The sequence below is a fragment of the Phaethon aethereus genome (assembly GCF_964289735.1).
Source record: "Phaethon aethereus genome assembly, chromosome: 1".
Taxonomy (NCBI): Eukaryota; Metazoa; Chordata; class Aves; order Phaethontiformes; family Phaethontidae; genus Phaethon; species Phaethon aethereus.
The window spans coordinates 122,440,226-122,455,504 of record NC_138575.1 but is presented as its reverse complement, the minus strand read 5'-3'; the positions used below and the strand labels follow the sequence as shown (position 1 = coordinate 122,455,504).

The window sequence follows — 15,279 nt, the reverse complement described above, 5'->3', positions numbered from 1 at the left end:
TTGCTTTTACATACATGAGAATACATTTAGACGGGCTAAAAAGGGGTTCTTAATGGAGTAGATAATATAATTCTGAAAAAAAGACGAACTGGAGAAGATAAAAGGTTTCAGATTTGGACAATGTGGAAAATGGATGGAGCTGATGCAAGCTAATGAATCCATATTTGGGTAGAAGAGGGTATAATAATGTCCCTGCTCATTGCAAGGGGGTTGGACTAGATGACCTTAAAAGGTCCCTTCCAAACCAAAGATTCTATGTTTCTATGATAATCTTGTCTGATGTAAACGCTACAGCCATCATGTAGCACAAAATGGCACATCTGTTAGGCCTGCGCATCTGCCATTCTTGCATGCACCGAGCGCTTCATTGAAATTTTGTCTAATGAGGCCGGTATGCAAATGTGTATGCAAATCTAACTGCCAAACTTACTTTGTTAAATGCTATATTGCAACTTGAAAAAACCCCCAGCAGCATGACAGCATTTAACTCTTGTGTCCAAGTGACAAGTGCTTCTTATTTTCTGCGTTGATTACTTGGCAGTAGCGTCCGGCACTTCGTTCCTTAGGGCCAGCGCAGTCCTCAGTTTTATTCTTTACAGGCAAGGGCCGGGTAAGGGGTGCCAATGACCTCTCTGTCCAGCTTTGCAGTGCCAGCTCTTACCTCCACCGCCATGGGAGGTGTGTGTTGTGTGGACCACAGGCAACAGGAGGCCCTCAGCAGGGCCTCCACTGCCCTTGCCAGGCCTGATACCCCCTGAGGGTCTCAGCAGCACCAGCTTGAGCAGACATGTGCCACCTCAAATCTGGGACCTCTTCTCCCAGGAGTGAAGCTGGGGCCCTGTGATGGGGATTTTGAGGGTGCCAAGTTTGCTCCTCCTTTTGCTATAACTGCATCCCTGGTGCAGGGGCTAACCCTACCCTGGCAGCTGCCAGCTTCCCTGTGTGTTAGTGTTGACAGCGAGGTCACAGCCATGCTGTCATCCTTAGTGGTATCGTGCCTTGGTCATTGCCATGTCTACCACCCAAAAAAGGGTGAGCTGTGCTGCTGTGGTGCTTTAAGGGGGATGGCCTTGCTGGGAGCTCGGACTGGAACATGAGCTCTCCTTCTTGCAGACCCAATTCCTCCTTAGTGCTGCTCAATGAGGGAAACAGTAAAAGGGTTTGGTTGCTGATCACCCTCTAATGCCTACCATGATACCACCTCCTCCTCCTCCTCCTCTGGGCAAGGAAGGAACGGGGAACCCTACAGCACAGAGCACCCGGTGGTAAAAATACAGCAACAGTTAGGATAGTAGACTATGGGAAGCCTGTGCGCACACACCCAGGGCTAATCCAGGCACTTTTTTATCTGCTCTTGATTATCTGGCTTGTTTACAGAGAAGCTGATTTTCTAGGCAACTAGTTGGAGGCACCTGCCCACAGCTTCAGGAAGACTGCACTGTGTAAATGCACATTCAGAGAGTGAATTCTGATACAACTTACGGTGGTGAAGCTAACTTTTTACTGAGCTTTAAAGAAGGCAGGACTCAAAAAAGAAATTAAAAAAAATCAGGCAAATTCTATCTGGCAAACAGGCTTTGATTTTGACCCCAGTGTATGGAGAGCAAACCCTCCCACACAGTGCAGCGCAGGATTCACCTCTTTTTTGATAGAATGTCCCAGGGGTTGTTATTCTCTTTTACAGTCTGCAAACACCATGCTTACTCTGCAAACTTTGAGTTCCTCTTGTAAGTCACGCCATCGCATCCCCCTCCGTGTGCAGTGTCTTTCAAGACGATTATTGTCTCCCTAGTTAAATTTTAACAACTGGGATGAGAAAAGAACTTTGTCCTAGAGATAAATTCAGAGGTGTTATAAGGTTATTACACTGGAAATAATGGATTTAATCTCAGTTTTGAAAAAGGTAAGCCCACTGAGTTAGCCTGCATAACTCATGTTTGAAAGAGTTCTGCCGTATTAATTGGTGCAAACATTTTATATTAACTTTTTAATTTTAATTTTCTGTATTTTGATGCAAAAGACGCATGTTGAGCCTTGATTCTGTAGAACACTGAAATGAAGCTATATGAATGTCTGTAATTCATTGTATTTCAAAACTGTGGGTGCTACTATCTGAGCATTCACAATTTTCCCCTTAGTCAAAATAGCTAAATACATAAATAAAATAAGGTGTAGGCATAGGAATACATTTTTGCTGCTTTTTAAATGTACTTGCTGGCGGATGAAGCCGAATGACCTGTTACAGCCCAGACCCTCATGAATGTGCTTAGCACTGTGCAGCAATCAAGCAGCAGCTCATGCTTTCTGCATGGGTGGAAATGGCAACGTGAAGCATAGGTCAATAAATAAATCACCATACGGGATGAATAAATGAAATGTCTGGTAGGATAAAATGAAACACTTTATTTAAAGGGGAGATTCCTGTAGTTTTTGTCCACTGAAGTCCTAGAAGACAGGATCTCCCTAGATGCAGGCTGCCTTCCAGATGGAGACAAAACTCGCTGCCCTTCTCTTGCAGAGTGTGGCCAACCTCCACCAGCTCTGGATGGCACACCCGTGGCTCACCTTCCCTAAAATGAGTGGCACATCCTCTGCAAGCAAAGGAGCTAGGCCGAGTCACTGCAGCTGGAGAGCTGCCCTTGGCAACGCAGACAGTAGCCAGCATGACGAGAAGGATCGAAGTCTTGACTGAGGGGGGAAAAAAAAATGCAGCCTGGAAGAAATAAAATTGTCATTTATTACACGCACATCACCCCAGTGAACTTTCTGAAGTACACAGTGTTTTAGACTTGTTATCCTAGATAAGCTGCTATCTCCCTGCCGCCGAACCCCTACGGCCAGCCCCAGCGGCACCGTGCGAGTCCGGGTGCCCTGGACGGTGCTGTGAAGCAATGGGGGGATGGCTGCCGGTGGAGAAGGAGGCACCAAACTCCTGGTGCAAGTGGGGTTTGTGCCCACCAGTGCCCGTCCCAGGCTCCGGCTGGTGCCGGAGGAGGGATCCCAGCCACCGCCATGAGCCATCATGGCGTCGCCTGTGGGTTGAAGTCAAATGGGGCAGGTTGTTTCAAAGCAGGGCAAGGAAATGTGGTGGAAAACGTTTCTACTAGGGGTGTTGTGGGTTGGTTTGCTTCAAGGATAGTTTTGCCCAAAATTAATAACATTTTTTGGAAGGGAAATAGTAGCTCAAGAAAGAAGCAACACATAAGCATTGTTCCAAATGTTCAAATCCTTAGCTGAGGATTTTTAAGTAAAGAAAATGAAATTTCAAACTTTCAAGTTAGTGCAGAAATTTGGGGGAGGGAGGAATTTGCTCATCAAAGGGGAAAATCTGTTATTTCTCTAACTTTTACTCCCGAAGCTGTGAGGCTGTCAGAGGCTTTTCCCCACCGCTCCCCTCCTTCCCTTCGTTTACAAACCCATGGGGCAGACATGGCTGAGGGGTAAGGCTGGGGCCAGCAGCTGAGAAGCTCCCATGGTGGCCTAGAAGCACTCTGCTCCCTCTTCCCCCACCGCTTCCTCCCGTGGGGCTGCCGGGGTGCCCTGGTCCCCAGGGGGTTTGGTGCCGGTGGGGAGAGCCGTGCCGCCACCGCCCCCGCGCTGCCAGGGCTGCCCCTGAGCCGCCCTGCGTGGCGTGGGCACTGGCTCTGCCTCACCACGCCATTTTCAGAGCCACAGGCCCACGTGTAGGCTGCACTTGTAATTAAACTCCAAGAGGGGATTTCAGCCTCCAGCGCCATTTTATGTGGTCCCAAATGTAAAGGCTGGACAAGGTGGCTTTTGTGTGACAGAAAGTCTGACTGATCCCCAGGTGCTGACTGCAGCGGTACACAAACATGGCCGCTATGTTTGCAGCACATTGGTTGGAAAAGCAGACCAAGCACTGCAGGGCCAAATGGAAAAGTGCTTGAAAAACATGCATCCAGTTCCCCTTCAAAAAGCAACCCCCACCAGCTTCCCTGATATGAAGCTGGAAGGAGCAGAATGGCCTCAGAGCCAACGTCCTGTTCGTGCGGCCTCCACTTTGCCAGTCGTCTGCATTTATACTGAAGCCCTTGCAATGCTGGCTGCTGAGGGCAGGCATGGCTGGGCACAAGAGCCACAGTGTCCGTCACCAACCGTCCTTTGTGGGGGGGACATTTTCACCTCTCGGCTGTGGGGAGCAGGGGAGGTCAGGAAGCAGATGAACGGCCTGAGACACCATGCCAGGATCGAGCCATGCACAGCTAATCACTAAACCTAGCTGGGGAAGCCTGAACCGCCCCCCCCCCCCCATTATATCTGAGTCTGAAAAACTCTAAGGGGATGTTATGTCCCCATACCACGTGGTGACCTGCCTGCCCACCCCTCTTGACTCGGCATGCTCTCCTGTCTTAAGCCAGGCCAGGGAGAGGTCTGGATCTGCCTTTCCACTGAGCTGCATGTGTATCTTATGGCTTATAGCTTCGTTGTCCATACAGAAGCCCATTAGTTACGGGTGCTTTAGAAGATCCTTGTGTGCTCTGGGGTGGCTGCAGAGCCTGGCAGCTCTCCGGTGGCCACGAGCACTGTGGGACGAGCTGGAGAGGCACCTGGCTTGCAGGGGTTAACCAGGAGAGCTATTAACTCAACATGCTAGAAGGCTTGGCTTGGGCACACAGATTTGAGGAGGTTTTATACATTTTCGTATTGATTTTCCAGCCTGGAGTGCATCGCAGCTGTCCTGAGCCCAGAACGCCATCAGCAGGCTGAGAGCAAGCTCTTTTTGTTTAGAAAGATGTAGAGCTGCTCCAAGTCCCTGTCACCTTGGAGCTTCCTTTAGGGCAGAGGATCTGCCGGGTCTGTCAGCCAGGCAGTAAGTGTGTTTCCACACAGTTTGGAAAACAGAGATTTTTTTCCTCAGAGACATTATAGCAAATGTTGGCTGTGACAAGACTAGTCAAAGTGTACTTTCCAAACCCTCCTGGTTCTAAGTTTGTCTTGCAACAGAGCCAAGAGCAGTATTATAAAAATGTCTACAGATAGCCATTTTGTGAGTGTGCGTGTGCCTGAGTACACCTTAATTCCTGATTACACGCCAAAATAGTCAGAAAGCTTTTTTTGTGTGTGTGAGAGAGTGATAAGTATGGCTTCTCAATAGCAAAGAGCCAGATCTACTACAATGTGATCACGAAGAAAGAGATGTTTGACTTGTTGGTTACAGCTTCGTCATTTATGAGAACATCTAATAAGTTTTTTGGCTAGAAGTTTCTATGAAGTAGCATTTTCTGAAAATAGTAACTGTTGCTTCTTGCAGTAAGGAGCATTTTACATCTGAATACCACAAGGTGCTTTACGGAGGCGGGTCTCTCTTTGAAATGAGGGAAGCCCTGCCTTGGTGGCTTGCCACAGGTGGTATTTGAAGCCAGTGGCAGACTCAGGTTTATTACTAAGACTTGCTGGTTTCTTGTGTTATCATAGCACACACACACAGACCAGGACTCCATTGCACCAGTTTTTCAGAGTACAAACTTTCCCTCTGCCTAGGCACTCCCCTGGAGAGCTGAGAGGAAGAACAGATCACCCGCTGTACTGCCATGTTGCCTAGAAAAGCAGCATCCAAGCAGTTTTAAACACACTTTGTTTCACTTTTCCGGCACTGAACAGCCTTAATTGCAAGGGTGCTGCATGGCAGAGAGCTGTGCATACATACAGAGGGGTGGCTCAGGAGGGCAGGACCTGTCTGGTTACCTCTGGACTACAACCTGGCGCTGGGATGTGCCTAATTCCAGAGCAACCCCGTGGAAAGTAATTTTTTTGCACTGGGAATCTGCGCAGCAGCTGGATGGCCCTACATCAGAGCTGTCCTTTCATGTACATCCTTCCTGCAGGCTGGGGCTGAGTGCTCCTGCTCACTAACAGGCATGTTGCTGTGTTTTATACCTCGCCTTGCCCCAGGGAAATCAAGGAGATGGTAGTGTGGGAAAAGAGGTAAATATGGGGAGATTGTACCTTAGCAGGGTACTTGATTTGCACCACTGTGTCTGCTCTCTCACAGAAACCTTCAAGCAAAACAGAACAATATGCTAGGAGGATAAAAGGCAGTGCGTGTGTGCTTTTAGTACTGCAAACCAGACAGAAAGGTAAGACTTGTTCTTCTGATCTTTCCAGATAGAAGGGGCAGTTTGCAGTAAAGATCCACTGTTTAAACAGGAAAATTGAATGCTGCTTGACAGTGATTCTCCTGATGGGATCATAGTCTGCACCAGCACTCTGCATCGCTCACATATGGAACAGATGCTATTATTATAGCTGCTCAGAGGCAGGACTGAGATTAACAATTTCCATGTACAGATACTCCTCTGGCATTACATAACCCGTGTATTTAACATACACTAAATTTTCATTGCAAATTGGCTGCTGTGGGGGTATTCACATTTTTAAAAAGCTGTTTCCTTCCCAAGACATGCAGTTATACTATAGCCTTAGTTTGATCTGATTATGAAAGCCATACTAAAAAATGAAGTGAGTATGGGACTGTGGGATCTCACAGTTTTTAAAAAATAAGAATTAAAAACCCAGGGCTGATTGTTAGTTTTCCAAACTAAATGGCATGGAATAGTTATAACCTGTTTCACGTCCGTCTTTGATCACAAGTATAGGTGTAGCAATGTAAGGCTAGGGTGCATGTGGCACTGTCATGATGCTGAAAAGATGCATGCAACAGATCATAGAAAGTTCTTCGTAAGGCACATCCCGTAAGCTGAAATGGCAGCACTGAGATATAATATTCACTTTTATTCATTGGATTAGGGAGAGAAAAGATTAAATCACACTTGAGACATCTGTCTGGCTGCCTCAGAAAACTTGATTTTCATGCCAAGTGTAGTTTTAAAATGTCATCCTGAAAATGTGTGACATTTTAATGGGCTGATTGCCAAGATTCTCAACTCTGTTAATTTGCATATGAATCACAGCATCAAATATTATGAAAAAAGTATAAGAAACTAGAATTATGAGAGAGTGCCTTTCATTCCCCTTGGTTAAACATATGCTGGGAGGGACGATTGTCTCTTAGAAATCTAATATTACAAAGGCAAATGAGATTAAAAAATTCTGTGGTATTCCCATTTATATCAATAGCTGGTTGTGATTGCATGTGGTCTTTTTTCCAGCTGTCCATGAATAGCAGCCTGGATGTTGCCTGTTCTTTCAATAAGCTGCACAGCACGTTACAGCATCATGACAGTCACTAGTGCAGCCCTGAGGACGGGTTGCATTCCCTTCTCCACGTTTCTGTTGCAGCTCAAATAAAGTCAGCGGGATTTCACCAGCGTCTTCTGATCACCTCTCTCCAGGAAACCATTTTCAGGTTGCTCTTAAAAATGGTGGAGCCAAAACAAGCACCAAGGGCCATCAATTCTCAAAATCCCATGCACTTCAATTAGAGAAAGCGAAGGAGCCTGCACCGTGCAATTAGCTACTGTACGCCAGAGTCCATGACTAGGTTTGTGGGAGTTAAGTGCATGCATAAATACTTGTGGGATTAGGGTTTATGGTTAGAGAAAATCCTTCCAACTGAAACAAAACTTCCTATCAGGGTCTAACTCTTAAATGGTTTTAGTGGGAGGAGGGTGTAGTCAAGTTCCTCCAGCAGGTTTCCTCATCTAATGTAATGAGCTTGATGCAGGACTTGGCATACCCTAAGCGATTGTTTATAGCTCCTGCACAGCACATCTGCTTTGGGAGCCGATTTGTGACGGAAATCCGCTTGAACAGAGATGGTAAATTTGATTTACTTGTGAAAAAGAAGTGAAGAATTCCACAGCAGAACAATCTGGGTCACAATGTACTTTGGATTATAAGATTTAGTACAGAAAAAAGACCCAAACTACATAATTCAGATCCAACTTTCAATCATCAAAAGTTTGAGGTTAATCACAACTAGGTTTTAGTTCATCCATTCATGAAGATGTCTGTGTAGCCTGGAGCTGACCCTGTGTTTGGATCTTCTCATCTCCCTTGGGGTCTTCCAGGACTGTTCAAATCCAGGGATCAGATCCTTCTCCAGTTTACAGCAGAAAGCCCCAAACTACACACACTAAAAGCTGTTTAAAGGAGAAGGCAGCTTGGGCGGAAAGAGGCACCAGCAGAGAGAACTAGCTGTGGGTCTGCCATGGGTCTCTGGAAATGTGCAAGCAGGAACAGGGTAGAGGGATGGATGTTTCAAGGTAATATTGATCTCCCTGAGAGATTGGAGAGTAGCTGAAGTAATACAGTTTTGTGCAAAAGAGAGAGACGAAACATGGGAAATGGCACTGGAGGAGAAACAAGAGTTAAGCTCAGAATTAATGTGCAGAAACAACAGGAGAATAAATCTGAATTTCCAGAGCAGGATGCAGGGTTTGTTGTTCAGTGGTGAGCTTGGTACTAGACACCTGCCAGAGAGGCTGAGCTTCCCTAAGGAGTTTCCTGTGTCGTGGGGGAAAGATTGGCTTCCACCTGCTCATACCTTTTTGAAAAAAAAGCTAAGAAAATGCATGTGGCTTTGAACTTTGCAGAGGCATAGCACTTAGTGCTACCCCTGTTGCTAACACACCTAGCAAAGTTGATGGGGCAGCATCAGGAACTGATCCAAGGAGGACTGCAGTAACATGCATGATGCTTACGGCTGCCGGGGGGGGATGCCAGCGAGCCAGGGTGCATGCGAGTCACTAGTCTCAGCAGCCATGCCGGGACAGGAACTGGTCCTGTCCGCTGAAATCCCCAGGGAGGGCAACCTTTCCCCAGTAGGAGAAACCAGGAGTGGGTGAGCAGCGTGGCCGTGGCTCACCTCTCATGGGCACAAGGAAGGGGAATTTCAGCAAGGCGGTGCACAGGAGTTGATCACAGTATTGTCTGCTGTCTGTTTGCGTGACTGCCACTCCGGGCAGAGCTTGGCTCCCAGCCTTTACAAAGTCATCAAGGGAAGTGAAGCTCTTTTGGTATTGTGCTTATGAAGCAAGTATGCCACAAAAAATGTTTCTAAAGCTTCTCCTCTTAAGGAGAACCGACCCTCCCCTCTCCTTTACAGCCCCTTGCCTTGTATTCATTATGAAAGCATTTGTCTTTAGGAACAGAGACAGTTCTCACGTGAACGCATAGGCAAAAGCAAACAAATACAACACCCATTTCTGTAGAAGAATATATTATTTAGCAGATCAGTTTAAAAGTAAAAAAAAAAAAATCTGTACATCTTTGAAGGTTTTTCTTGTTGCTTTTTGCATCCACAAGGATAAAAATATGCCTGCACAGTGGTTTCAGCTTTGTGCTCCCTTCTTTGCTCGTGCTGAAGGATCCTGTGATGTCTAGCTCTACCAGGCCACAAAGCAAACCTGCAAACTCACTAAGTTTTCTTCTGATTTCTTCTAGTGCAGAAAACAAAAAAAAAAAGTATCCACTATGTTGGGCTTCTGAATGTACTGTGAATACTATGGAATTCAGAGAATAATACAGAGAAATGTGTCATTAGGGCCTACTTGGCAAACAAAAATATATGGCAGGACCCCTGTCAGAATATAAGCATCTGTTAAGCAATGCTGTAATTTGCACATTGCTGTACATGTATATATAGTATGTTGACTAAAACAACCTTTTCTTTTGTTTTCGAATGTCAGTGGATCATTTCCCAGAAAAGGCTCCTTAACTGAATTCCACTTTGTCTCTACAGACTGGTAGTAGTGGTCAGTGGGGTCACCAAGAAGGGAAATCTGCTGAAGATTTGAGCCATGCTGCAACCTGTGCAACGTCCGCAGGGGAAGACCTGCTGAGGAGGCTGCGGTGGGCATGCCGAAGTGAGGGCAGCCCTCGGTGCTCGACGGCGGCAGCGCCTGCATGAGCAGGCTGCAGGCTGTAGGCTAGGTGCCCGGGCAGGCAGGCAGGCAGGGCATCCGTGCCTGCCACCTCTCCGCATACATGGTCCCAGTTGGATTTTGACGGAGCCACCATGTCTGTTTGGCAAATACAGTATTTCTCAAAACCAAAATAACCTTAGGGCTTGTGTTTTGCTCAAAGTCTTTTTCATCTCACTTTTCGGTACTGCCGGTGGTCAAACTTTCATTTTTCTTTTTCTGCAACTGAAATGGAGAGCAAAGTGGGATTAATACCCCTGACTCACACAGGACTGCTTTCCACTGTTGCTGTGAGTCGAATGTTCATCTCTCTGCAAGGCATGTGCGACATTTCTCGGGAAATAATAGGCAGTGGTGTGGTATATCACAGGCACCGTTTAATCCAAACATGTCTGGATGTATGTCCTGAGTAAACAGCACTCGGTGTTTCTCGTCATCTGCCGTGCTAGGCTCTATTATTATTAACTATCTCCTCTTGTCTCAGGATATTTCTGAATTCAGGCAGCTCCTATTTTCCTAAGACCTCTTCTGCTAATACACCATAATTAAAGCTCCATCAGTTTGTATAAAATTTCTGTTTTGACAGCTTCTGTAAACCAGAAGTAAAACCTCGGCTCAGCTTGAAAGGTGAATAGGACTCGGAAAGTCTGGCAGTCATATTTGAGTCTTCTTCCCCCCTTTGAGAAGTGCTCCACTTTAAACTGAAGAATGCCTAAAAGACTTTCTTCTAATTTATAACTTGGTGCATCAAAGCATGTGCTTTTTGATTAACCATCTTTAGTGTTTGTGCTGCTGAGCGGCTTTTCCTCCAAAGCACTTGGAAGGAGGTGGGAGCGACACCAGAAAGCTGCTATTCCCCTCATCCAGCCAAGGATGATCAAGTGAATGAACCTTCATTTCCCACATATCAAACAATATCAGCACAACTAGTGCCCTAGGGCACTTCCCAATTTATTTTAATGACAGAGTGACTAATAGCACCCCGTCTACATGATAAATTTGCTTGTGTCAGAAAACCCCTACACTGTGATGCCATTTGGGGTGGCTCTGTCGTCTGCCTCGGCAGGAAAAGGAAGCACTCGAAGAGGCGTGCAAGGCAGGCGTGCAGGCCCGGTGCCACAGGTGGCAGGCGTGGCGGGAGCCGGGCCAGCACGCCGACTGCTGCACTGCAGTCATGGGGCAACTGCTCCCGGGGCCTGGCCTCGGTCTCTGCCCTGTCAGGCTCCTGTGGCAAGGCAGACATGGTCAGAGACAGCAAATGTGGTTATACGTACATCCTACCTCCCCTAAGCCTTACACGTCAAAATGAGAGATGCCCTGTAAATAGAGGTTCCCACTCAGCCTGGGCCATAAAATGACTTCACTGGTTGTGTGTTTAATCCTACTAGGTGCTGTGTATTAGAGAGTAATTCCTCATAAAATTTCAAGCACATCCTTGGGGATAGACACATGAGTGGAAGTTTCTTCCCAGAAAATAAACTTACACATTGGTGCTGCAGTGCCTTGAACTGCCCAACCCCAGGACGTTTTCCTCCAAATCTAGCCCAGGCTAACTCCTTCCCAGGGGAAGGCGGCTCCCTCCAGGAAGAGGTGTTTGCTAACACACTCCCTGCAGGTGGTTATCTCTGGGGTTTGTCTCGAGGTCCCTCTCTTGCAAGCAGGTCCCTTCCCACCGCCATACTCGTGTGGTCCCTGGTCAATTCTGCAAGGGCATGCTCTTGCGCAGACTTACTGCTCATGGTACACGCCTTTCTCTAGCCAGGTGTAATGAATGTGTTCCTCATGATTATGCCATAAGCATTCCTACTGTTTCAGAATTAAGCTGCTATTAAATTATCATGTTTGACTTATTCAATCATAGTGTTTTCTTTATCAAAGAGATATTTAGAGCTTACCTCTTTCATAGCATCATCTATCTGTTTTAATTCCTCATAGCGGTCCCTGGATTCCCAAAGGGGTTGGAGCATCACCTCCTCCACTTCTGGGAATAGCTAGGTGAAAACAAGAGAGACAATATCAACATTTCCTTTTGTATTCATTAACTTGTACGTGCTAGAAATGAGATGAAAGACAGGGTGTGAACTGTACATCCCTGTCTTTCTGGCTAACAAAACACCTGTCAGAGCAAACACTGATGCTCTGCACAACCCCACTTCTGCTTCTGGCCTTGGGTGACTTACTTTTGTTACTGTTTCGAACATGGGGATGAGAACAAACTTCAGGAAGCCGATCTGTGCTGTCGGCTTGGTCACTTTATCGCGGTCCATGAACGGTGCCACTGGAAGCCCCTCAGATTTTTCTCGGTCGCTCTGGAACAAATTCAGAGTTAACAAATATTAATCTTGGCTAGAAGCCTGTGGGGAGAGTAATGTACCACGCAGATCACCAGCTAAAAAGCAGTGGCCTTCAAATACAGATCTCAGTGGTGTCTGAAGATAGCACAGAATAGCAATATGCTTCCCTCTGGCCAATGTCTCCTGCTTTGTTGAGAGCAAGCCTCTGAATAAAGAGAACTTTGTCTGGTTACATCTGCACAGCACTGGCATGAAAGCATCCACCTCCAGGCTTACATGCCAATGAGGCCACCTGGTTCTCTTTGAGAACCCATGGGACTTGTGAGGTAAAATATTTCTGAGCATTCAGAAAGGTGGCGATGACTTTCGCTGCTCTGGAAGAGAAGGAATAGGTCTTTGATTTCCTCATCATTCTCCAGAGAGTGATTATTTTTGGGTATTCAACCAGAAATTATATATCCATCTTTACTAACGATTAAAACTAGTTCTGGCAAGCTGGGTCAATGGAGAACAGTTTCATTGACTCAATGAATTTACCAAGCTACCCACTTGACCATATAACTCACTGTTTCTATGTGGGTTCATATGCAAGGAACTCACAGACTGTGTGCACAAAAAAGATATCCTGTAGCAGACTTTATCTCTCAATTATTGATTCTTTTGGCACGTAGTGCTTTTGCTGGGTGGCCAAAACAGTAAGGCACACAGATACTGTAATTCTGAGCAAAAAGCTGCAGATGCAGTAGAGCGAGGAGTGTTTCTGACACATCATCTGAGGTCTCTGCCTCTTGTGAGAAGCCGTCCTCAGCAGGCAGTCTATCAAAGTATAGACAAAACACACAAGACAGCTCTGGCATCTCCTCTTCAGAGCACTGCAGCTGTGGGTCCCTTGAGATTCCACTGCACATACACACTGCTTGGGAGCCCATGTGCTGAAGGCAGCTGAGGGCTGTTCTTCCAGGGATCATTTTTTAAGCAATCAGAAACTGTGTCCAGCTGGGAATCCAGTGAGGAGCAGTGGTCTGGGGAGCTTAAAGTCTGACTTTGCACACCTCAGCAAATCGTCTGCCTTCTCTTTAGGCAATTGTTCACACACAGTGAAAATTAGCTAAACTAGTTCCTGTGTGGTATTTGATGTCATTTACTTGACAGCTTTCTCTTGCCACTGCTCTTGCCATTTTGGCTCAAAAATCATTTATATGTCAAACAAACTCACAAGGCAACCACTTTACAGAGAACAACCTTCAGTCTGCCAGTATTAGGATTTCTAGGTTGCTATTGTCTTTCATCTGCAAATTGCAGTCAATTGCATTCGCTTGCTTTCTGAACAGCTTTTCTTGCTGACATCCTTCTCCCGTTTTCTGTAAAAGAAGCCTTTCCATCCTAGAGCAAGCCTGGGCAGAGCAGAGCAGAGGTGGGCTTCAGGAAGGGCAGCAATTTGTGCAACTGCATCTCTCCTTCGTTCTTACCTGCATAAAGTATTCTTCTAGTAAGCAATCTACCCAGGGCTCTGCCACTTCCATTGGGCGGACTTCATTGGAGATATCACAGCATTTTATCAGTACCATCTTCAGCTGAAGGAGAATAATATGTTAATACTGCAGTCATCGCCAGCCCTTTTTCCCCTATCCAGAGCTTATGTCTTTACAATGCAGTGGGAGGCAATGTTTTCAAACACAAAGGACAGTTTCAGGATTAAATCCAAGGTCTCAAATGATCTGGATTCTTTTTCACTCTCTCAGTTACCCTGTGTAAATCACTTATCCCCTCTCTGCCTCGGTTTTCCCTGTCTGTAGCACTGGGATGTGTCACAGTGGGACATGCTCTTATCTGCTGCATGAAGAGATTCAGCCAAAATGACCATGAAGTTGTTTGTGGAGCACTCAGGGGCAGCTGGGGAGAGGCTTCCTTGGACATCAAAGACAAATGGATTAAGAAGTAGAGGAGACTGGAGTTTGTATTCTTGTGGATACTTTTTGCACCACAGTAATGAGCAATAAGAATTTGTGTCCTGAAAGATACAGAAAAAATTTACTCCTGAAAGAGTAAATATTTTTTTTTTCTTGATGAGACTCCAGGATTTCTAAAGCTGGAATAATCTATTTTATATAGAGCACTTCTGAATTTTAATTCTTTTTGGTGGGGCAGAGGATGTAGGAAGGATTTGGTTTTGATAATGTATATTGAATCTTGGTTTTTAAACAACTGAATGTTAATCTACAAACTTTCACATTATGCACAGAAAAATAATAATCTACAAAACCTCCTTACACAGGTCATATGTTCTTCATTTGAGTAATCAAAATTTTCCATTTTTTCCTTGAAAGAGTCCAGTATTTCTGCATGTCTCGCCATGTCTGTAGCCAGGATTAATGTAATTATCCCCTAGCAAAGAAAACATGTTCACATATTAACTTGACACTCTTTACAAAGTCTACTATTACAGAGCAAAGTAGGGTCTTTCTTACACACAAAAAGCTTCAGATGCATTACATTGTTAATACTGACAGGGGACGTTTCTGACTTGAAACGGCCAAGCAAACTTGAAGAGGGTTATAAAGAGTTCATGGTGTATGGAGATCATGGCTGGATTGATCTCTAACACTGGTGTGTTATTCCAGAGGCATTGAGGTTTTTCCTTTCTGATTGACCAATTGTGGAAAAACAAACTGTACAACAGCATGTTAAAAGCCACACTGTTTGCCAAGATCCACTTTTGGCTCCTTGGAAAGCACTATAGGTTTTGCTGCTGACTCTTAGTGGCCCTGAAAAGAGACAAAAATCAGTAGATGTGGATGTCCTCTGTGCTCATCCTCCTCGGATTAAGGGCTTTGAAATACCCAGAGGCAGCCAATGTGTAAGGAACTCTCTATCCTCCCACTAGTCAGCGCTTATGATGGGAAAACATGGTTAATTTAAAGTTGTGGGTTTTCATACAGATTATCCATTTTGGACCCATGCCTGCTTCTCATGCACTGACAGAATCAATAACTCCAACCAGATTGGTATCTGAGCCCTTACATTGGTCTGCTTTTTCATTTGGTGTGTAAGGAAGGTGTAACATGGAAACTAAGACTGCATTTTGTCCCTTAGTTCTCTAATGGGAATTGTAGTATTGTTCACTGTCTGAGATAACTGAT

The 15,279-nt window shown here is 45.6% G+C and overlaps 1 protein-coding gene across 1 annotated transcript in view; it reads right to left on the bottom strand.

The window, feature by feature from the left end:
* Nucleotides 1-10,019: 10,019 nt before the first annotated feature.
* The window catches only part of PDE9A (phosphodiesterase 9A), a gene marked incomplete at both ends in the record, with an annotated part of 50,083 nt that continues 44,823 nt past the window's right edge, over nucleotides 10,020-15,279 (bottom strand). The window contains 5 exons of the mRNA XM_082009770.1: nucleotides 10,020-10,070; nucleotides 11,741-11,836; nucleotides 12,026-12,154; nucleotides 13,609-13,713; nucleotides 14,411-14,524. Coding sequence (XP_081865896.1) covers nucleotides 10,020-10,070; nucleotides 11,741-11,836; nucleotides 12,026-12,154; nucleotides 13,609-13,713; nucleotides 14,411-14,524 — 495 coding nt within the window. The remainder of the gene's footprint in view (nucleotides 10,071-11,740; nucleotides 11,837-12,025; nucleotides 12,155-13,608; nucleotides 13,714-14,410; nucleotides 14,525-15,279) is intronic.